The sequence below is a fragment of the Urtica dioica genome, chromosome 9, assembly GCF_054948205.1.
Source record: "Urtica dioica subsp. dioica isolate 48M chromosome 9, U.dioica_male_clone48M_v1_H2, whole genome shotgun sequence".
Taxonomy (NCBI): Eukaryota; Viridiplantae; Streptophyta; class Magnoliopsida; order Rosales; family Urticaceae; genus Urtica; species Urtica dioica.
Genome location: NC_142764.1, coordinates 20,062,662 through 20,085,244, shown reverse-complemented (window position 1 = coordinate 20,085,244; position 22,583 = coordinate 20,062,662). Strand labels below are relative to the sequence as shown.

Genomic DNA, 22,583 nt, shown 5'->3' with positions numbered 1-22,583 from the left:
AGTTCAGAGACGATTGGGCTTCGATGATCACTGGTATGAATGCCTTGAATCTTAAAACCCTAGCAATTCTAGTTTGCGAATTTTTTTTTTTTTTTTTTTTTTTGTATTGTGAGGAATTGGATTAGGGGATATATATAAACTGTGTTTCATCGGACAGTTTGTGGACCAAACATGTATACATTAGAGCTTCAAATTTCCTAATCTGAGCATTGATTTATTAGACCATGAAAGAGCAGTCTTTAATTGGGTTTCTCAGTAAGGATTGCTCTTGATCATCTGGTATAATAGCTTATGTAATTATTTATTTACTGTGTTAATGTTGTTAGAGGGGCGATCCTCTTCGCACCACTGGAATTATCGAACTCGACTCTCTCTGAGAAGGAGAAAGAGAAGAAGAGAAGAGAAAGAAGAGTTTTTTTTTTTTAATTTATTATTATAAAAATAATAAAACGAGGGTATATTGATAATTGCACATACACTACAACAAAAACTGGCAACAGCCGCGACAAAAGTCGTGGCTGTTGCTATGAAAGTCGTGGCTGTTGGTACTACAGCCGCGACAACTGCCACGACAAAAGTCGTGGCTGTTGCCCCGTTGCTGTTGATAACGTGACATTTAACGTCCAAAATTAGACATAAGTGGCAACGTGTAATAACGTCATTAGTTAAGAGATTCTCAATGCAACATTTCCGAGTCCAGGGGGTGAAATGAAATCGAGGTACGAGTCCAGGGGGTAAAAAAGAAATTAATTCTTTATATTAATATTACAAATTTATCACTGAAACAAGATCTTAGTGGAATACTTGCATATTAAATGACCAGTATGAGCATAATAAAATAGCTATAATAAAAGTATAATGTTTCATATTATAGTGTAGATTAGAAATTGAGATCCAAACTTATTAAGTAGTAAATTATCTACTAGTTTTGATAACTTAAGTAGTAAAATTCAAATAAAAAGGATGAATAATTCATAAATCGTCTAGAATTGTGTTGATATCTACCTTTATAATGCCAATTTTAGTAAACTAAAACTGATTAAAACACATTGTATAACGACAACATTAGACTACAACTCAAAAGATATAAGTGGTATTTTTCTTAAAATTATAGTAATAGTTAGCTCCCTCTCAAATGAATTCATGGTTACTTCCTTGCATGCATTACCTCAGCGCAAGTGATTCATATGTAATAGATATGTAATAAATGGAGGCTACTTTGTATTATTGAGTGTTTGGTGTGTTGGGTTCTCATCTCAAAAAGTGTTTTTGAGATAAAAAAAAAAAATAGGAAACAAAAAGTGAAAATTGTGTTTGGTAAAATTTTCGAAAATTTTTTTAAAAAAATTTTGAAGTTGTTTTGTAAAAGAGTAAAGAAAACTGAAAACAAATAAAATGTGTTTTTGGAAATTTTTTTCTTCTCTTCTCTCCTCATTCTCCTCACTCGCGCGTAAGACTTGAAAAATTAAAAATAAATACGGCCATCTTCTTCAATCACCACCGAGCCTTACCATCGCCGCCAAATAGTTTTCATTTTTTTCATTTTTTCAAAAGGTGTACCAAATAGTTTTCATTTTTTCAAAAACAAAAATGAAAACTGTACCAAACAGTTTTTTTCAGTTTTTTCAATTTCTCAAAAACAAAAATGAAAACTGTACCAAACAGCTTTTTGAAAACAACTGCAAAATAATTTTTCAGTACAACTACAAAAATTAGAAAATAGAAAACAAAAACTTTTTGAGTTAACTACCAAACGGTTGTTTTCTACTTTCTAATTTTTGTAGTTGTACTGAAAAATTATTTTGCAGTTGTTTTCAAAAAGCTTTTTGGTACAGTTTTCATTTTTGTTTTTGAGAAATTCAAAAACTAAAAAAACTGTTTGGTATTTAACTACCAAACGGGCCCGTGAGTATTCAAAAAAACCAAAAAAATCAGACACGCACGAGTGAAAGAGAGAAGAAAATAGTTAAAAGGAAAAATGATATGAAGTAGCCAATTCAAACTATGATTTTTGCAAAATAGCCATAGTTTCATTAGGTATAGCAGAATAGCCAATTGAGACTACTACGACTTTTAATCTTGTCTTGATTAATTTTAATCCAGCCTTCATAAAGCTTACATTCTGTCTTTATAGTTCGTTGGGATTAAATTTAATCCAGCTTATATTAATCTTATTTGGACTAATTTGTTTATAGTTGGCAAACTATGGTTATTTTGCAAAAGTTTAAGTTCTATTTGGCTATATAGACGTAAATACATATTTTTTAATTAAAATAAACTTAGTTAGATTTTGGTCAAAAAAATATTAAAAACGTCGTACTCGTCTTATAATCTCATCGGCTAAACAAAGGGCTGTTGGGCCATATACATAAGAAATCATGGCCTAAAAGGCCTGACGGTTTTTAAATTTTAACCAGCAGAAATAAATAATACTTTCCTGGAAAGCGATGTGAAGTTGAAAAGTCACAGTTTCTCCAGAGAACCCAGAAAGACGAAGGAACTCGAAGCTTTTGCTTTGCTTACAAGTTACAGAAAACACTTTACTCTGCTTCGCGGCTTATTCTGGATCACATGGATCGCCATGAAGGTCGAGGTCGAGATCGAGGGTCTCATCGAAGAAGTCATGGCCGTTCTGGCGGTCGGCTTTTTCCCGCCACCGCCTCTCAAAGTTATCGTCCTCGCTTCACTGTAATCCCCACTCTCTCTTTCTCTCGCTCTAGTCTAGTGTATTTTGTTAGGGAAAACGTTTTTTTTTTTTTCATTATTCTTTTCAAACTGGTAAATGTGTAACCTTTTAGGGTTTTAAACGTTGAACGGCTTCGTGGACAAAAGAAAAAAATATACGAAAAATTTATATGCCTTACATTTTTTGTCTGGTGATCTATAGTACTCGTTGAAAAAATATTTTGGTATCAAACTTCTTCTTTTGTTCTCTCAGTTTGGTTCTATATCATATAAAAACGTTTATATTTTGATGTTGAAATATAATTAAATTAATAATAAAAAAAAACTCTGTATATTGGTCGAAATGAAGTAATAAACCTTATTAATCTTTTTATATCTGGGTGGCGAAAAAAACTAGGTTATATAATTGTGGATACATTTTAGGGCTCGGGATTGGCTTCTCATGAAGGGCAAGAACATTTGAATTCTGAGGAAAAGCGTCAAGATGGTAACAACCCTAGCGACTCGTCGAGTTGTGCCAATGTTTCAGGCAATCCCATAAGGCGAAGCCCAGAAGATTCGTTGGCTGATAAAGAGACAACGAGGCACATGAAGCCAGATATGTCTTATGAGCCTTCACCAATTAAGGGACTTGAATCTTGTCAAACTCCTTTGCAAAATTTGTCCTATGCTTCGCGGGCTCTTCCAGATCACATGGATCGTCACAAAAGTCAGGGTCGAGGGTCTTATCGAGCCAGTCCCGGCCCTTCAGGCGGCTGGCGATCTTCGCTCCCCGCCTCTCAACATCATCATCCTTGCTTCTCTGTAATCTCTCTCTCTCTCTCTCTCATTTAGTGTCTCCTTTTAGGGCTAGTGTTTTTTCCCCTTTTTTTCAAACTGGTGTGTGTATCTCAGTTTTTATGTTATTAAATGTTTTGGCGTTGATTGGTTTAATACGCCTTATGTTTTGTCTGGTAATTTATTCAAGTGGTTTTGTAGTATAAAATTTGGTATCAAAATTTTTGTTTCTTCTCTTAGCATTTCGGTTACATTGGTGTTTTTGATGTCCCGATAAAAAAAAAAAAAAAAAAAAAAACTTATATTTCGGGTCAAAGTGAGTTATTATTATCGCTGGTAGAATATTTTAAGGTTGTATAATTGTGGGTGAGTTTTAGGATCCGGTATCATCTTCTCATGGAGGACCAGAACGTTCGAATTCTGGAGAGAAGCGTCGAGATGGTAACAGCCCAAGCGAACCGTCGAGTTGTGCGAGTGTTGAAAGCAATCAGATAAGGCAAAACCCAGCAGATTTGTTGGCTGGTAAAGGGACAATAAGGGACATGAGATCAGATATGTCTTCTGGGCCTTCACCAATCAAGGCACCTGAAACTCCTACGCAAAATTTATATTCTGCTTTGCGGCCTCTTTTGGATAACATGGATTGCCATGAAGGCCGAGGGTTTGATCGTCGTCGCATCACTGTAATCTCTTTCTCTCTCAGCTTCTTATTTGGTGTCTCTTGTTATGGACTAGAGTTTTTTTCTTTCGTCTTTTCAAACTGCTGAGTTTGTGTTTGTTGGTGTTTAGAGTTTTAAACATTTGGGTGTTGATAGGTTCTGTGGATGAAGGGAAAAAAAGGAAAAATTAATATGCCTTTTACTTTGTCTGGTGATCTAATAAAGGGATTTTGTAAAAAATAAAATTTGGTATAGAACTTTGTTTTTCTTTCCTTCTTTTAGCATTTGAGTTATGGTGTTTCTATTGCTCAAAATAACGTTTGGGCTTCATATTATAAAAAGAGTGACTTGGTTCCACTGGAGCCATAGACAGTCTCGAAAACCAAGTAATTTCAGTTGGGCCCGAAATAAAATTTATATTTTGATCTAGTGATAAAAAAAAAACCATATTTCGGGTCAAAGTGAAGTATTGTTACTTTGTTTTAGTTGTGTAATTATCGCTGGCAGCAAACTTTTTTGGTTATATAATTGTGGATGCATTTTAGGGTTCGGGATGGTCTGCTTATGGAGGACAAGAAAAATTGAATTCTAGCGATAAGCATCAAGATGCCAACAGCCCTGGTGAACCGTCAAGTTGTGCAAGTGTTAAAAATTACCAGATTAGGGAAAACCCAGCAGATTCATTGACTGATCATGGGAGAATAAATCACCTGGGACGAGAGGGACCTTCACCAATTAGGTCACCTGAAACTAGTTCAACTCTGCCAAATTCATCCTCTGATTCACAGCCTTTTCTGGGCCACACGGATCGTCATGAAGGCCGAGGTCGAGGTCGAGGTTGGCAGTCTTCCACCAAAGCTCAACGTGATCCTCATGGTTTCACTGTAAGCTCTCTCTCTCTCTCTCTCTCTCTCTCTCTCTCTCTCTCAGAGCCTCTGGTATAGCTTCTCTTGTTAGGCTACTGTTATTCATTTTCTTATAACTTTTGGTGCTGATTTCTTCGTGGATGGAAAAGATGGAAAATTAATGCCCTTTCTCATTTTGTCTGGTGACCTGTTCAAGTAACTTTTTTAGATAGCAATTTTGGGTACCAAATCTTTTTTGTTTTCTTCTAAGCGTTTTATTGTTGCAGTAGTGCTTTAATTGCTTAAGTCCACATTTGGTTCTCTCTCTCTCTCTCTCTCTCGTTAGCATTTTGGGTCAACATGAAGTATAACTTTGGTTATTTGTATGTATAATCGTTGGTGGCAAATTTTATAGTGTGAATAATTGTGAATGCACTGTAGGATCCAGGATTATCTTCTCACAGGGGACAAGAAAGAATGAATATTGGTATTCAGTGTCGAGATGGTAACAGCCCTAATGAACCGTCGAGCTGTGCAAGTGTTGATAGCAATCTAATTTGGCGAAACCCAGCAGCAGATTCAATGACCGGTAATGCGCCAATTAGGTGTCATCTTGCGAATCTAGATATGTCTTCTGGGCCTTCATCAGTTAAGGGACCTGGAACACCGGGTAGTGATGGTAAATCTGATAATTCTAAGCAGGTCTTTGATATATGTTTAACCAAGAAAACCAATTTGGTTTCGTTGCAACCTTCTTTACTTGATAAGAACAGAGAGAAACGGAAAGAATCACAGACCATGGAAAGGAAAAACTGGCGTGAGTTAAGAAAAGGGATGATTCTTCTTAAAGGTTATCTTTCTCGAAACGACCAGGTGCGTTTTTTTTTTAATCCCCCTCTCACACCCACACAATTAGACACTGACATCTAGATATAATTCGAGTAAAATAATTCAGTGAAAGAAACTTAATTTTTGTGATCTTAACTTGGGAGTTTGGTTCCTGTACTCAATTACTACTTAAAAATGCATTATGTTTATCTTTGATATCGTGCATTGTTTGTAGAGGCAGTCATTATTTCATATGGGTTTGATGTGATTACAGATCAAAATAGTGAAGCAATGCCGCAATTTGGGAATAGGTACAGGTGGTTTCTACCAACCTGGTTACCGCGATGGAGGAGAACTTCATTTGAATATGATGTGCCTTGGTAAAAATTGGGACCCCGAAACAAGCAGTTACGGGGATCATAGGCCCAGCGACGGTGCTAAACCACCCAGAATACCTACCGAGTTCGATCATCTGGTACAGCGAGCCATCAAGGATTCTCATTCTTTCATAGAGGAAAACTATGGAGTTGGGACAGCAGAGAAGCAACTTCCATGGATGACACCAGACATCTGTATTGTGAACTTCTATTCCTCGAGTGGCCGGCTTGGCCTTCATCAGGTTTTGTATAATGTCTTTTCTTACTCATCATTTTATTGAACTTCCCAATCTTGTTGAATTTAAATGCCCATTATGTCATTGCCTATAGGATCGCTCTGAAAGCGAAAGAAGCCTCAGGCAAGGATTGCCTGTTGTCTCCTTTTCCATTGGAGATACTGCGGAGTTCTTGTATGGCGATCAAAGGGAGGTCGATGAGGCAAGTATGGTTGACCTAGAATCTGGAGATGTTTTGATATTCGGTGGAGAGTCTAGGAAGGTTTTCCATGGTGTTAAAGCTATCAAACCGGACACTGCTCCAAAGACCTTAATCAGTGAATCAAATCTCCGTCCCGGGCGGTTGAATCTTACATTCAGACGGTACTGAAAGTCCATCACTTGTAATGGCTCGGCGGTGATGCTTGAAGAATATGGTTTTGGTAATGTTATAGGATTTTGGACAGAAATGTTTGTACAGTTCCAACTTCTTAAGTACAGGTTTTGTTAGTGATAAAGCAATGTTATGTATTTATGTTTTGGAATTAAATGGGCAGATAAAGATGCGTAGCTTATGTCAAACCATCTAGCTGCCAATGTCAATGGTTGTAACTTCATATGTAACGCATCTTTTATGTTACTTAACATGGTACAAAATGTTTTCTCGTATTATATCCAGTGTGTAATTCTTATGGTTAATATGTTCGATTCAAGTTTTTCTCGTACAAATCTCTCTCTCTCTCTCTCTCTCTCTCTCTCTCTCTCTCTCAAGTTGCCTTTTCAGTCACCCCAAGCTGCAGAAGCTGGCTGCCAGAAAAATATGTGGCCGCATGAAACCTTGTGCAGCAAATCGTGAAAAAAAAAAAAGCAATGGACTTAATGCCGCTTATTCAAATTTCTTTAATAATAATATTTATAGTATGGAATAAGAAGATAATGCATTTTTTTAATAGGGAATATTATTATGATATATTCATAGATTGGAATAAATTCTACTTGAATAAGAAGATAATGCTTTTTTTGATAGGGAATATTATTATGATATATTCATAGATTGGAATAAATTCCACTTCTTAAAAGACAAAATTCCAGTTCTTAATGTAGGAAGACTTCAACCATTAACGACGGAATTGATCAAACCGAAGTGGAACCTTCTTTCTGGTTTGTTTCGATTCACGAAATAAATAAAATAAAATAATTTTTTAAACCTAAAATATAAGAAAAAAAAATTAGTGAACAATATCGTTTTGGTAATGGAATTTCCAGTTCCGTGAACAACCGGAACGAAATTTCCAGTTATGAAAATAGCGTCGGAAGATACGGAACCAATAGCTCATGTTGATTCGAATAGGAAGTCTATTTACAGTGTAACACTAAGAATATGAAAGTGAATATGCTCTATTTATTAATAGTAAAAACCGGTGATAAAAATTATACAAATAGTAGTGATAATAATTATAAGAAAAATTACATGCAGCGACGGACCCACTAAGGGGCCAGGGTGGGCCAGTGACCCCCCTGAAAAAAAAAAAAAAAAAAAATTAATGTACTTCTGAATTTTTATGGGCTGTGGCCTGTGGGCCAATGATAGTTGGGATTAATTTTATGGGCTTGGTCAGAATTGGGCTTATTATGGACTGGGTATTATTTGGCTGATTGGAAATTTGTGAAGAAGCGGTAAACACATTTCTGGTCGCTGGTTGTTGGCGAACTGGGTATTATTATGTTCGCTGGTTGTTGGCTTGTGCTACACACTTTTCTGCTTTAGAAAGAAACTCAGGCAACTTCTCAACATCGAGGTCAGAGGTAAATACAAACCATTCGAGTATCGATTTGCATATTTTTTATTTTATTTTCATTACCTTATTGAAAGCTTTTTTGTGTGAATTCAGTGAAGTTTTGTGACGACTTTTGTCCGGCTGTTGTGCGCTGGTTCAGGAACAGCGTGAATCGGAGATCCGAAACTTCAAAGGTTCGTTTTTTTCTTTCCCTCAATATGATCTTTGAATTATGACTGGTTATATAAGCTCATGGTATGGTAGGTTCATAAATCCTGTGAATGAATGGTTTATTGATCCTAATCATAGATTGAGATGGACAAAGAGAGCATATAGAGAATGGTTGATACAGAAAAGAGCTCTCTTCATAGTTTATATTGATATGATGCTTTGTTGATCATTTAATGACGAAACTAATTTTTGCCAGGTGACGGCAGAGACTAAGGAATGGGTTTAAAGTTAAGGAAACTAAATAGATGTTTTTTCTTAGGTTGTATGTTAAAATCTCATGTAAATACCTGTTTCTCCTCCAAATCTTCAAGCTCATAGATATCCATAGCCAAGTACATTTTCTGTTTTGTTTGTTTGTTTTGTCTGTTTTTGTGGCCACTGTAGGTTTTTAGTTTTAAAAAATGCATCCAGTCTCTTGAACATATTATCTTTGAGTAGGGCACAAGTCACAAGTGTTCATAGTTGAATTATAGATTTCATTCTCTTATCAGCTCATTTATAAAGTTATTTATACATATTATATTATACTTTGTAAAATAGGCATGTTGAAGTTTTTGAAGCGATCATTAGACTCACCAATTCCTTCGGGGAAAAATGACGATGAAGCTAAATTGAGGAAAGATGAATTTGATCCAACAAACCTCGAGGCGGATCCCGGAAAAAGAATTCCTATTTCGGGTTACCATCCTAATATTCGAGACGATGTGCGGAGAGCATACATACTAAAAGGTCCTTGCCAACCAAGTCTTGTTTGTTTTCCATTCAAAAATTATGGAGAGAAGCGACGCCGTTTCAATCGCCATATTGGGAATCACAAGCGAGTTCTCGAAGTCTTTACAAAGAAGGGATCAAGATATCGTGAATGCTATGACTTTGGAGAAATTATCCAAGCGAAGATTACAATTGATGCGAGATGAGGGATGGCAAGCATTCTATGATCAAGTTGTTTCTTTTTGTGAAAAACACGGAATTGATGTTCCCGAAATGAATGGTGTATTTAAAGCTCGAGGGAGATCAAGACGTGGAGTTCAAAATCCTACGAATATGCATTATTTCCGTGTGGACATGTTCTACTCAGTTATTGATATGCAACTTCAAGAGTTAAATGATCGTTTCACAGAGGCCAACACCGAGCTTCTTTTATGTGTAACATGTTTGTGTCCCAATGATTTATTTTGTGGCTATGACAAGCAAAAATTGATTCGTCTTGCTCAAATCTATCAAGAAGACTTCTCTCCTATTGAGCTTTTGAAACTTGAAGATCAACTCGAAACATATATTCTTGATGTGCGCTCCAATGAAAACTTTGATAGATTGCAAGGGCTTGGAGATCTTGCGAAGAAGATGGTCGAGACAAAAAAGGATAAGGTATATCCTTTAGTCTTTTTGCTTATTACGCTTGCATTAATTCTTCCCGTCGTTACCGCAACAGTTGAAAGAGCATTCTCTAGTATGAATTTTGTGAAAAATCGCTTACGCAATAGAATGGGAGATCGATTCATGAATGACAACTTGATCGTGTATGTTGAGAAGGAAATATCTGATAGCATCGACAATGAAGTAATTATAGAACGTTTTCAGCTTATGAAAACTCGTCGGATGCAATTATAATATGTACGTTGCTACTTAATATTTTGTTGTTTATCTTCATATATATGTTAAACTTTTTGTTTGGTGAATTAGAAAAATATTGATTACATTTTTTTGTTTGTGCCCCCCCTTCTATGAATTTCTAGATCCGTCACTGATTACATGAACTAAGTCACGCGAAACATTTGAACTGCAAATTAGCCAACGTTGCAAAATTGTTTGAAAAGTAATCAATAAACATGAGGTGACAATTCGTGTATTTCTAATATGCCCATTTTATCCTTTTATTTTCAATTAATTTATGAAAAATTAGTCGGACTAAGTCACTTGAAACGTTGGTATTGCAATCTAGTCAACGTTCACCTAAGTTTCAAATCTATCCACGAATGATGACGTGACTTTATTATTCATTTTGCAAATTACTATATTATCCTCTATTAAAATCGACTACATCAACATGTAGCCAACGTTTTGATTGGCCAAATAATGCAATTAATACACGTCAACTTTTTCCTTTTAAAAAAAATTGCACGTCAACTTTTAATAGTCCATGATATTTTATTTCCTTTTTTATAGTTAAATTAATTGATTTGAAAAAGACATTCAAATTTGCGTAATCCATAATGTAAGACAAGTTTTCTTTGGTTAATTTCAGTTAAGTTTCGTTTATTTTACATGCGATAAGTTTTGGCTGGCTGAAACGTGGCTAGTAGTTGGTTGTTTTTTTTGGTTAATTTCAGTTAAACTTAGTACATGTGTTTATAATTTTTATATGTATATGAAATTAATTATCTGTATTTGAAATCGTGTAACATTATTTTCGTCGAAATTTCAGTGTCCAAACTCATAATCAATAAATCTTAATTATTGATTTTTTAGATGTCAATATATTTTGTCAACAAATTTTTTTTATGTCAATAAATTTTCAACAAATCTAAAATTTTTAAAGAAATTCTCAGAATGTTTGAAGATTTATTGACATCTATGTAAATAAATTGAAAAAATGTGAATAAATTTTCAAACGAATTCCCAAATTCTTCAAATGAAAAAAACTTAAAAAAAAGGATCAAGCGGCTAAATGGCCAAATATAACTTAAGGATTTGCAAAATAGCCAAAGTTTATCAAGTATAAGCAAAATAGCCAAGCTGCGATTAATCCAGACAGGATTAAATTTAATCCAGACAGGATTTCTGGATTAAATTTAATCCAGGCAGGATTAATTTAATTCAGAGATTTTATTCAGCCCTAAAATTTAATCATCGACCTTCTTCTCCAACCTCCTTCCAGTCACCGCAATCGCACAGATCTTACCTCCCGTCGGACTCTCCGTCACGGCGGCGAAGACGAGGAGATCGACGGAGATTCGGGACTCTCCGTCACGCTACGGCGATGAGGAGGGCCACCAGGTCGGAGCTGCTACGGAAGTGCGCAGCGCAGCTGGCCGACGCGGCGGTGGAGGATCTGGTGAGAAAGGTCGGTGACGACGTGCCGGAGGCAGCGACGGTGAGGAAGGTCGGGAGGCTCGTTGATCGGTATCTTCAGGTGGTGGCCATGGATGTGAACATGCCTGTTTCCAAGTTCGTGACTTTGGCTGAGTGTGTAGTGCCTGATCTGGGAGAGTATGGTTATTTTGCCTAACCTAATGAAACTATGGCTATTTTGCGAAAGCCATAATTTGAATTGGCTAGTTCATGCCATTTATCGTTAAAAAAAATTGCAAACGATTCTATGAGAACGAAAGTGAAAGCCGTGAGCATTCAGCAATTCAAAACCCAAAAAATCAGACACACACTAGTGAGAGAAAGAGAAAAGTGATTAAAAAACGTAAATACACTAATATAAATTTATTAGATTTTGATCCAAAAAAATATATTAGAAAAGTCTTACTCGTGGTATAATCCCATCCGTAAACAAAAGGGATGTTGGGCCATATACATAAGAAATCATGGCTTAAAACCAGGGTCTGACTTTCCGGGGGAACCGGCCAAGAACCGACGAACCGGAGAGAACTGGGAGGAGACGTGCATTAACTGTGTTCCGCAACCTGAACCCGGTCGAACCGGACCGGATCCCGTTTTAAATATAAAGAAGTTGGGCTTGTTTTCGGGGAAACCTAGCATCCCGAGTCAGATTTTGACGAAACCCTCCCAACCGATTTCGTTTTCTCTAGCCTTCGTTTGCTCAAATCCCCCCTCGTCTCGCGAATTCCGGCAAAGTGACTGCGCTTCCCGGCGGATCCTATTTGTCGCTGCCTTCGTTTGTCAAGATTCCGAGATTTCCGAGAGGTACGTGTCTACAGTTTCGGAGATTTGGGGATTTTTTCATTTTTTTCAAAAACTTGTGTTTTAATTATAGAATTTGATGATGAACGATGCGATGTCAATGTCAGGTAGTAATGACGTTGATATGTTGACTTCTGAATTTGAATTGTTCTCTATTACACCCGACGGCTCTGAGACTGGTTATCCACTGCCAACGGTGTCATACGACCCTTACGAGAACTAGTCTTACTCATCATATCCTTACGTCCCCATCCTCGTCCCCGTAATCCCGATAATCGCAGTGGAGGACACACATGAGTCATACAATGTCTACAGTCAAACCTCTTTCACACGTTGGGAGGACGGATATTGTCCGCACTCGCCCATCATTAGTTTTAGCCAGGAGTCCTACGATTATCACTTACGTATGTGGATGAACACATATTCTAGTTCCATGACGTAATATTAGTATAACATGATGGTGGATGATCAACCACGCCGCAGATCTAGGTCGCACAGATCTCCACCCCCGAGACACTCCACTTATAATTAGTGTATTTTGTCGTACGTGTTGTAATAAATTTATACTCTACTTATGGTACTTTTTGTTTAAGAACTCAATTTATGCTTGGTATTAACATTTGACGTTTGAAGTTTTAACTATGAAAAATATGTTTATTATTGTAAAATATTTGTCTGAGTACCCTTCGGTTTCCTACATTTTTTGTCGGTTTCCTCTACGATAACCGGTTTCCTACCGGTACTGATTTTTTTTTAATACCCTTCGATTTCTCTTCCGATAAGCGATTTACCCCTAAAATTGAAGTCTCGGTCGGAAACAAAATGTGAGAATGGAATGGAATGAATTCATAAAACTTACCATTATGTTTGGTTTATTTTTATTTAATGGAATTATTATTCCATGGAATAATTTGATTTGAGGTAATCAACATTACTTAGCATACTTGGAATGAGCCATTCCATCTCGTAATCGATTATTTTACGATATCTACACCTATTGAAAATTCAAATTCAATCAAATAAAAAAAATTAAACCTGACTGGCGATACGAACAAAAAAAAAACACCATTAAACAAACACCATCGCCGACGTGCTGCGCTGCGGCGGCGCGCCGCCCTCTTCAACCTCTTCCTCCACTCCGCCAACCGCGCCAGGGCCGTCGCCCTCTTCAACCTTCCTCTCCCCAATTCGCCATCAAACCTACTCCAAAACCCTGAAACAAAAATAGCCAATCACAACCATCAAATCCCAATCCAACGGCAACGATTCCTCCGCCGACGCCAGTGACCGAATAATCTCCGCAGTCTGTTACTTCTACCCTCTCTTCGACGGAGTCCAGTACGAAGGGAAATTACGTCCTCACTGAGTTCCCTCCCATCCGGACCGCCGACATGGTCGACGAGATCAAAGAATGGCTCCTTCGAGATGCCATCGCTGTTGTTGTGTGGGTGTTCATTGAAGACAGTGGAAAATCGATCGGTGATAAAGCTTCTTCTCACGGTGTTAATGAAATGAAGAAAATATATGCATTCATAATTTTATACTTTTCAGGTACTGATTTGTTAAATTTATGGAGACATGTATTGTCGATATTGTTTTCTAATTATTGTTTATGTTTTTCTTAGTTGATTGTTATTGTTGATGTTATTGTGTATTACGTTTACTATCTTAGATTTTTATTTTGGGATTTGTAAATACAAAAGAAAAGTTGCAGACAAGGTTAGAGAAACGATGAAGATGAAGTGGGAAGAAAAAGGTAAATTAGGCATATGTTTTTTCATAACCAAGTCATTCTCATATTTGCAAAAATATAAACCAAACAATAGAATATATTTTCTATTCCATTCCATTAGCATTCTTATTCTTATTCCTATTCTCATTCCATTTTTCGTTGCAAACCAAACACGCCAAAGGGTAAGGGCGAATCTTGCCTAAAAGGCCTGACGGGTTTTAAATTTAAATCAGCAGAAATAAATACTTTCCTGGAAAGCGATGTGAAGTTGAAAAGTCAGTTTCTCCAGAGAACCCAGAGAGACGAAGGAAATCGAAGCTTTTGCTTTGCTTACAAGTTACAGAAATCACACTATACTCTGCTTCGCGGCTTATTCTGGATCACATGGATCGCCATGAAGGTCGAGGCCGAAACCGAGGCTCTCATCGAAGAAGTCGTCGGCTTTTTCCCGCCACCGCCTCTCAAAGTTACCGTCCTCGCTTCACTGTAATCCCCACTCTCTCTTTCTCTCGCTCTAGTTTAGTGTATTTTGTTAGGGCAAACGTTTTTTTTTTTTTTTTCATTATTCTTTTCAAACTGGTAATTGTGTAAGCTTTTAGGGTTTTAAACGTTGAACGGCTTCGTGGGCAAAAGAGAAAAAATATGAAAAATTAATATGCCTTACATTTTTTGTCTGGTGATCTATAGTACTCGTTGGAAAAATATATTGGTATCAAACTTCTTCTTTTGTTCTTGTCTAATCGTTTCAGTTACATCGGTGTTTTAACTGCTTTATATCGCAGTTAGGTTCTATATCATGTAAAAACATTTATATTTTGGATGTTGAAATAATCAAATTAATAAATAAAAACTCTGTATATTGGTCGGAATGAAGTTCTAAAACTTATTAATCTTTTTGTAGCTAGCTGGGTGGCAAAAAAAATTAGGTTATATAATTGTGGATGCATTTTAGGGCCCGGGATTGGCTTATCGTGAAGGGCAAGAACATTTGAATTTTGAGGAAAAGCGTCAAGATGGTAACAACGGCGACTCGTTGAGTTGTGCCAATGTTTCAAGCAATCCGATTAGGCAAAGCCCAGAAGATTCGTTGGCTGATAAAGAGACAACGAGGCACATGAAGCCAGATATGTCTTATGAGCCTTCACCAATTAAGGGACCTGAAACTTGTCAAACCCCTCTGCAAAATTTGTCCTATGCTTCGCAGCCTCTTCCAGATCACATGGATCGTCACAAAAGACAGGGTCGAGGGTTTTATCGAGCCATTCCCGGCCGTTCAGGCGGCTGGCGATCTTCGCTCCCTGCCTCTCAAGATCATCATCCTCGCGTCTCTGTAATCTCTCTCTCTCTCTCTCTCTCTCTCTCTCTCTCTCTCTCTCTCTCGTTTAGTGTCTCTATTTAGGGCTAGTGTTTTTCCCCCTTAGTTTCAAACTGGTGTGTGTGTGTCTGTCATATTTTAGGCTTTTAAATGTTTTGGCGTTGATTGGTTTACTATCCCTTATATTTGTCTGGTAGTTTATTTATTTAAGTGATTTTGCAGAAATAAAATTTGGTATCAAACTTTTTGTTCTCTCTTTTAGCATTTTAGTTACATTGGTGTTTATACTGCTTAAAAATCACGTATTGGTTTTATATCATAGAATAAAATTATATTTTATGATGTCAGTATAAAAAAAAAGAATCATATTTCAGGTCAAAGTGAAGTATTATTATCTCTGGTAGAATATTTTTAGGTTGTATAATTGTGGGTGCATTTTAGGATTCGGGGTCATCTTCTCATGGAGGACCAGAACGTTCGAATTCTGGAGAGAAGCGTCGAGATGGTAACAGCCCAAGCGAATCGTCGAGTTGTGCGAGTGTTGAAAGCAATCGGATAAGGCAAAACCCAGCAGATTTGTTGGCTGGTAAAGGGACATTAAGGGACATGAGATCAGATATGTCTTCTGGGCCTTCACCAATCAAGGCACCTGAAACTCCTATGCAAAATTTATATTCTGCTTTGCGGCTTCTTTTGGCTAACATGGATTTCCATGAAGGCCGAGGGTTTGATCGTTGTCACATCAGTGTAATCTCTCTCTCTCTCTCAGCTTCTTATTTGGTGTCTCTTGTTATGGACTAGAGTTTTTTTCTTCCGTTTTTCAAACTGCTGAGTTTGTGTTTGTTGGTGTTTAGGGTTTTAAACATTTGGGTGTTGATAGGTTCTGTGGATGAAGGGAAAAAAGGAAAAATTAATATGCCTTCTACTTTGTCTGGTGATTTAATAAAGGGATTTTGTAAAAAATAAAATTTGTTACAGAACTTTGTTTTTCTTTCCTTCTTTTAGCATTTTTAGTTATGGTGTTAATATTGCTCAAAATAACGTTTGGACTTCGTATTATAAAAACAGCGACTTGGTTCCACTGGAGCCATAGTGAATGCATGGTGTCGAGAACCAAGTAATTTCAGCTGAGCCCGAAATAAAATTTATATTTTGATAAAAAAAAAAAAAAAACATATTTCGGGTCAAAGCGAAGTATTGTTACTTTGTTTTAGTTGTCTAACTATCGCTGGCAGCAAGCTTTTTTGGTTATATAATTGTGTATGCATTTTAGGGATCGGGATGGTCTGCTCATGGAGGACAATAAAAATTGAATTCTAGCGATAAGCATCAAGATGCCAACAGCCCTGGTGAACCGTCAAGTTGTGCATGTGTTAAAAGTTACCAGATTAGGGAAATCCCAGCAGATTCATTGACTGATCATGGGAGAATAAATCACCTGAGACGAGATAGGACTTCTGGACCTTCACCAATTAGGTCACCTGAAACTAGTTCAACTCCGTCAAATTCATCCTCTGATTCACAGCCTTTTCTGGGCCACACGGATCGTCATGAAGGTCGAGGTCGAGGTCGAGGTTGGCAGTCTTCCACCAAAGCTCAACGTGATCCTCATGGTTTCACTGTAAGTTCTCTCTCTCTCTCTCTCTCTCTCTCTCTCTCTCTCTCTCTCTCTCTCTCTCTCGTTAGCATTTTGGGTCAACATGAAGTATAACTTTGGTTATTTGTATGTATAATCGTTGGTGGCAAATTTTTTAGTGTGAATAATTGTGAATGCACTGTAGGATCCAGGATTATCTTCTCACAGGGGACAAGAAAGAGTGAATATTGGTATTCAGTGTCGAGATGGTAACAGCCCTAATGAACCGTCGAGCTGTGCAAGTGTTGACAGCGATCTGATTTGGCGAAACCCAGCATCAGATTCAATGACCGGTGATGTGCCAATTAGGTGTCATTTTGCGAATCTAGATATGTCTACTGGGCCTTCATCAGTTAAGGGACCTGGAACACCGGGTAATGATGGTAAATCTGATAATTCTAAGCAGGCCTTTGATATATGTTTAAACAAGAAACCCAATTTGGTTTCGTTGCAACCTTCTGTACTTGATAAGAACAGAGAGAGACGGAAAGAATCACAGACCATGGAAAGGAAAAACTGGCGTGAGTTAAGAGAAGGGATGATTCTTCTTAAAGGTTATCTTTCTCGAAACGACCAGGTGTGTTTTTTTTTTAATCCCCCTCTCACACCCACACAATTAGACACTGACATCTAGATATAATTCGAGTATAATAATTCAGTGAAAGAAACTTAATTTCTGTGATCTTAACTTGGGAGTTTGGTTCCTATACTCAATTACTACTTAAAAATGCAATATGTTTATCTTTGATATCATGCATTGTTTGTAGAGGCGGTCATTATTTCATATGGGTTTGATGTGATTACAGATCAAAATAGTGAAGCAATGCCGCAATTTGGGAATAGGTACAGGTGGTTTCTACCAACCTGGTTACCGCAATGGACGAAAACTTCATTTGAATATGATGTGCCTTGGTAAAAATTGGGACCCCGAAACAAGCAGTTACGGGGATCATAGGCCCAGCGACGGTGCTAAACCACCCAGAATACCTACCGAGTTCGATCATCTGGTACAGCGAGCCATCAAGGATTCTCATTCTTTCATAGAGGAAAACTATGGAGTTGGGACAGCAGAGAAGCAACTTCCATGGATGACACCAGACATCTGTATTGTGAACTTCTATTCCTCGAGTGGCCGGCTTGGCCTTCATCAGGTTTTGTATCATGTCTTTTGCTACTCATCATTTTATTGAACTTCCCAATCTTGTTGAATTTCAATGCACATTATGCCATTGCCTATAGGATCGTTCTGAAAGCGAAAGAAGCCTCAGGCAAGGATTGCCTGTTGTCTCGTTTTCCATTGGAGATACTGCGGAGTTCTTGTATGGCGATCAAAGGGACGTCGATGAGGCAAGTATGGTTGACCTAGAATCTGGAGATGTTTTGATATTCGGTGGAGAGTCTAGGAAGGTTTTCCATGGTGTTAAAGCTATCAAACCGGACACTGCTCCAAAGACCTTAAGCAGTGAATCAAATCTCCGTCCCGGGTGGTTGAATCTTACATTCAGACGGTACTGAAAGTCCATCACTTGTTTTTGGCTCGGCGGTGATGCTTGAAGAATATGGTTTTGGTAATGTTATAGGATTTTGGACAGAAATGTTTGTACAGTTCCAGCTTCTTAAGTACAGGTTTTGTTAGTGATAATGCAATGTTATGTATTTATGTTTTGGAATTAAATGGGCAGATAAAGATGCGTAGCTTATGTCAAAACCATCTAGCTGCCAATGTCAATGGTTGTAACTTCATATATAACGCATCTTTTATGTTACTTAACATGGTACAAAATGTTTTCTCGTATTATATCCAGTGTGTAATTCTTATGGTTAATACATTCGATTCAAGTTTTTCTCGTACAAATCTCTCTCTCTCTCTCTCTCTCTCTCAAGTTGCCTTTTCAGTCACCCCAAGCTGCAGAAGCTGGCTGCCAGAAAAATATGTGGCCACATGAAACCTTGTGCAGCTAATCGTGAAAAAAAAAACAATGGACTTAATGCCGCTTATTCAAATTTCTCTAGTAATAATATATATAGAATGGAATAAGAAGATAATGCTTTTTTTTTTAATAGGGAATATTATTATGATATATTCATAGATTGGAATAAATTCCACTTATAAGACAAAATTCCAGTTAATGTAGGAAGACTTCAATCATTAACGACGGAATTGATCAAACCGAAGTGGTGGAACCTTCTTTCTGGTTTGTTTCGATTCACGAAATAAATCAAATAAAATAAATTTTTAAACATAAAATATAAGAAAAAAAATTAGTGAACAGTATCGTTTCGATACTGGAATTTCCAGTTCCGTGAACAACCGGAACGAAATTTCCAGTTATGAAAACAGCGTCGGAACATACGGAACCAATAGCTCATGTTGATTGGAATAAGAAGTCTATTTACAGTGTTACACTAAGAATATGAAAGTGAATATGCTCTAATTATTAATAGTAAAAACCGGTGATAAATATTATACAAATAGTAGTGATAATAATTATAAGAAAAATTACACGAACTAAGCCACGCGAAACGTTTGAATTGTAAATTAGCCAACTTTGCAAGATTGTTTGAAAAGTAATCAATAAAAATGAGGTGACAATTCATGTATTTCTAATATGCCCATTTTATCCTTTTATTTTCAATTAATTTATGAAAAATTAGTCGGACTAAGCCACTTGAAATGTTGGTATTGCAGTCTAGTTAACGTTTCACCTAATTTCAAATCGATCCACGAATGATGACGTGACTTTATTATTCATTTAGCAAATTACTATATTATCCTCTATTAAAATCGACCACATCAACATGTACCCAACATTTTGATCGGCCAAATAATGCAATTAATACACATCAACTTTTTCCTTTAAAAAAATACAAGTCAACTTTTAATAGTCCATAATATTTTATTTCTTTTTTTTGTATAGTTAAATTAATTGATTTGAAAAAGGCATTCAAATCTGCGTAATCCATAATGTAAGACATATTTTCTTTGGTTAATTTAGTTAAGTTTTGTTTATTTACATGCGATAAGTTTTGGCTGGCTGAAACGTTGGCTAGTAGTCGGTTATTTTCTTGGGTTAATTTCAGTTAATTTTTGTTTATTTTACACGCGATAAGTTTTAGCTGGCTGAAACATTGGTTAGTAGTTGGTTTTTATGATTTATGTTACATAAGGGTTTTTTAGATATTTTCTAATCGTTTGTTTCTTTAAATGGCTAGATTACAAAATTTACCAAATGTTGACTACATCTTTGATTGATTTTGCATATACATATTCATATTTACCTGCCCTTTATTATAGAATTCAGTTGTGGAAAATTTTCAAAAAAATTAAACATAGTTGCTTTTAGATCCACGATTTAAGCTCTCTCGCTCTCTCTCTCAAATCCATGATTTTATTCCCAACGTCGTTGTACTCCTCTCAGCCACCATCGTCGAGTTCATGCTTTTGGACGTCTCGTCATCGCTCGTCTTCACCGAAAAAGAAGTGAGACTCCTTATCTCTTTTCTTTTTCACTTTATTTGTTTTCACTATGATTTTCATTATAAGAAAATAATTGAATGGGTTTTCGGTTGCAAAATAATGCTCAGAATGAAATTTGTTGGCGTGGTTCTGATATCAAACCTCGTTTTTCGAGATGAACGATGCTTATTAAACAAATAATTTGAGTTATTACTGTAAATTATAGTTAATTTTTGTTATTTATAGTTAATTATTGTTAATATGCAACTGTGTTCATCTTCGTTTACAATTTTTTTTTGTTTGGATTTTTTGCAGTTACTAACTGTTAATTATTGTTAATTTCAATATATTTGTGTTTATTTCGATAAATTTGTTACAGAAACGCAGCCCGAATAAATTAGGGAGACTACGATTCAGTCTTTGAACGCCTCACTGAAGAGTAAAAATCGGAGCAAAGAGACAAAGTCATCCTTAATGGAGAGAGAGAGAGAGAGAGAGAGAGAGAGAATTGAGGAATGAATGGTAATTAAACATGACTATGATTACCTTATTTAATGACTTATTTTTTTTATTTTTTAATTCTGAAATATTTCATGAAGGGTGTTTTTTATACTTGATTATCGATAATGACTATTTTGCATAATTAACAAAATCTTGACTATTTAGTAAAATTTAAGTTTGCTATTGGCTAGTTAACAACTTTGGCTATAAGCTTATATTTGCTTATAGCGCCCGTATATAAGTAATTTTTAACAATAATTTTTTTTTATTGATAAGGTTAAATTTTTTTGTTTTTTGTTTCGTTTTTATAATTCATCCTTGCACATTTTTATAAATTTTAACTACATTAATTTTAACTATTTTTCAAATTTCTTACTGACTTTGTCTCAGCCTTAATTATTAATACTTGTTAGAAGTTAGGCCCCACTTGAATAATATACTCAGATATTCTTACTCGAAATAAACCAGGAAAATATAATAATAATTTTTATAGTGTTGTAGCTAAATAACCAATTTAAAACTATGAATTTACAAAATAGCTAAAGTTTATCTTAATTTAGTGAAATAGTCAAAATGTGCAGTAATCTGGTTTCAATTTTTTTTTTTTTTTTTGCCACGAGAGTAATTTTTTTGAAAGTGATAAATTACAGATAATAATCGTCAAAAAATTTAATCTTGACTGTTAACAAAATTTTGAAAACGTAAATTTGACTACTTTGCTGAAAAGTTGAAACTTTGGCTATTTTTCTAATCAATAAGTTTCAAATGACTATTTTGTACAATTTTTACATAATTTTAATTATACTAGGATTAGGAAAAGATATACATACTCAAAAGAACCCAATAATAATTTTTATTATACTAATCGGATTAGGAATAGGAAACATATATATATATACTCGGAACCCAAAAACTGAAGGCTGAAAAGGTTGATTTTACGTGGATTACAAGTCACAAAACCACTTGACGACTCTTCTCACTGAATCTCGTTCCCACCCATTGTTGCCGAATTTTATTTCGATTCTCTCCAGATTCATCCTCTGCTAATTTCTACTCCTCGTGTGTCACTAATTATGCATCGTGGAGGTCGAGGTCGAGGTCAGCGTCGGAGTTTTCACAACCTCTCATATCAAGATGATCAGAATTATCATCGCAAGACTGATCGTCTTCCTAAGCGTTTCACTGTAACCTTTCACTCTCTTGTCTCTTGTTACGGCTACTCTTTTTCTTCTTATTTTTAAACTGGTCTGTAGCTTGTGAGTTAGGGTTTAACTTTTTTTTTTCTTTCTTTCTGTGGATGGAAAAGGATGTTAAATTTTATTTTCCTTTTATTTTGCCCGGGGAGACGATTTTGTGAACTGCGGTTTCTTCTAATAATTCGTTTTAAGTTCGTTGGTGGTGTAAGTGTTTCAAATCAATTGCCGAAGCTCGTGACTTGGTTTTGATGTTGCAATCAAAAGTTCATATTTTGGGTCAGTGAAGTATTTATTTATTGATTCATTTATTTATTATATCATTATGAATGCATTGTAGGATCCAGGATTTGCTCCTCAAGAAGAACAAGAAAAATTGAATGATGGTGTGAAGCGTCAAGATCATGACAGCCTAAGTGAAACGCCGAGTTGTTCGAGTTCTGAAACAAATCAGATTATGCGAAACCTAGGGGCATATCCA

At 36.2% G+C, this 22,583-nt stretch overlaps 2 protein-coding genes across 4 annotated transcripts; both read left to right on the top strand.

Moving 5' to 3' along the window:
• Nucleotides 1-2,407: 2,407 nt before the first annotated feature.
• LOC149385621 (uncharacterized) lies at nt 2,408-16,855 on the top strand. Of its 3 annotated transcripts, XM_089625349.1 has the most exons (9): nt 2,412-2,688; nt 3,109-3,489; nt 3,840-4,145; nt 4,667-5,005; nt 5,408-5,839; nt 6,069-6,413; nt 14,953-15,330; nt 15,757-16,062; nt 16,589-16,855. In XM_089625349.1, exons 1-9 carry the CDS (start codon nt 2,572-2,574, stop codon nt 16,619-16,621), a joined length of 2,637 nt encoding a protein of 878 aa, XP_089481475.1. In that variant the 5' UTR covers nt 2,412-2,571; the 3' UTR covers nt 16,622-16,855. The 3 variants fall into 3 exon arrangements, with proteins under 3 accessions (XP_089481476.1, XP_089481475.1, XP_089481477.1); XM_089625350.1 differs by lacking the exon at nt 5,408-5,839 and having other exon boundaries at nt 2,408-2,688; XM_089625351.1 differs by lacking the exons at nt 14,953-15,330; nt 15,757-16,062; nt 16,589-16,855 and adding an exon at nt 6,502-7,058 and having other exon boundaries at nt 2,416-2,688.
• LOC149385620 (DNA N(6)-methyladenine demethylase ALKBH1C-like) lies at nt 16,626-18,746 on the top strand. The gene is made up of 4 exons (XM_089625352.1): nt 16,626-16,936; nt 17,097-17,528; nt 17,758-18,102; nt 18,191-18,746. The coding sequence occupies exons 2-4, from the start codon at nt 17,238-17,240 to the stop codon at nt 18,464-18,466; spliced, it is 912 nt and encodes a 303-aa protein (XP_089481478.1). The 5' UTR covers nt 16,626-16,936; nt 17,097-17,237; the 3' UTR covers nt 18,467-18,746.
• The last annotated feature ends 3,837 nt before the right edge of the window (nt 18,747-22,583 follow it).

Bases quoted from the DNA above. Each gene is read 5' to 3' on its own strand.
- LOC149385621 (XM_089625349.1), top strand. From the start codon at position 2,572: ATGGATCGCCATGAAGGTCGAGGTCGAGATCGAGGGTCTCATCGAAGA. The intron at 5,006-5,407 runs GTAAGCTCTCTC...AATGCACTGTAG, and splicing joins GTGATCCTCATGGTTTCACT to GATCCAGGATTATCTTCTCA. The intron at 15,331-15,756 runs GTAATCTCTCTC...GGTGCATTTTAG, and splicing joins ATCATCATCCTCGCGTCTCT to GATTCGGGGTCATCTTCTCA.
- LOC149385620 (XM_089625352.1), top strand. From the start codon at position 17,238: ATGACCGGTGATGTGCCAATTAGGTGTCATTTTGCGAATCTAGATATG. The intron at 17,529-17,757 runs GTGTGTTTTTTT...ATGTGATTACAG, and splicing joins ATCTTTCTCGAAACGACCAG to ATCAAAATAGTGAAGCAATG. The intron at 18,103-18,190 runs GTTTTGTATCAT...CATTGCCTATAG, and splicing joins GCCGGCTTGGCCTTCATCAG to GATCGTTCTGAAAGCGAAAG.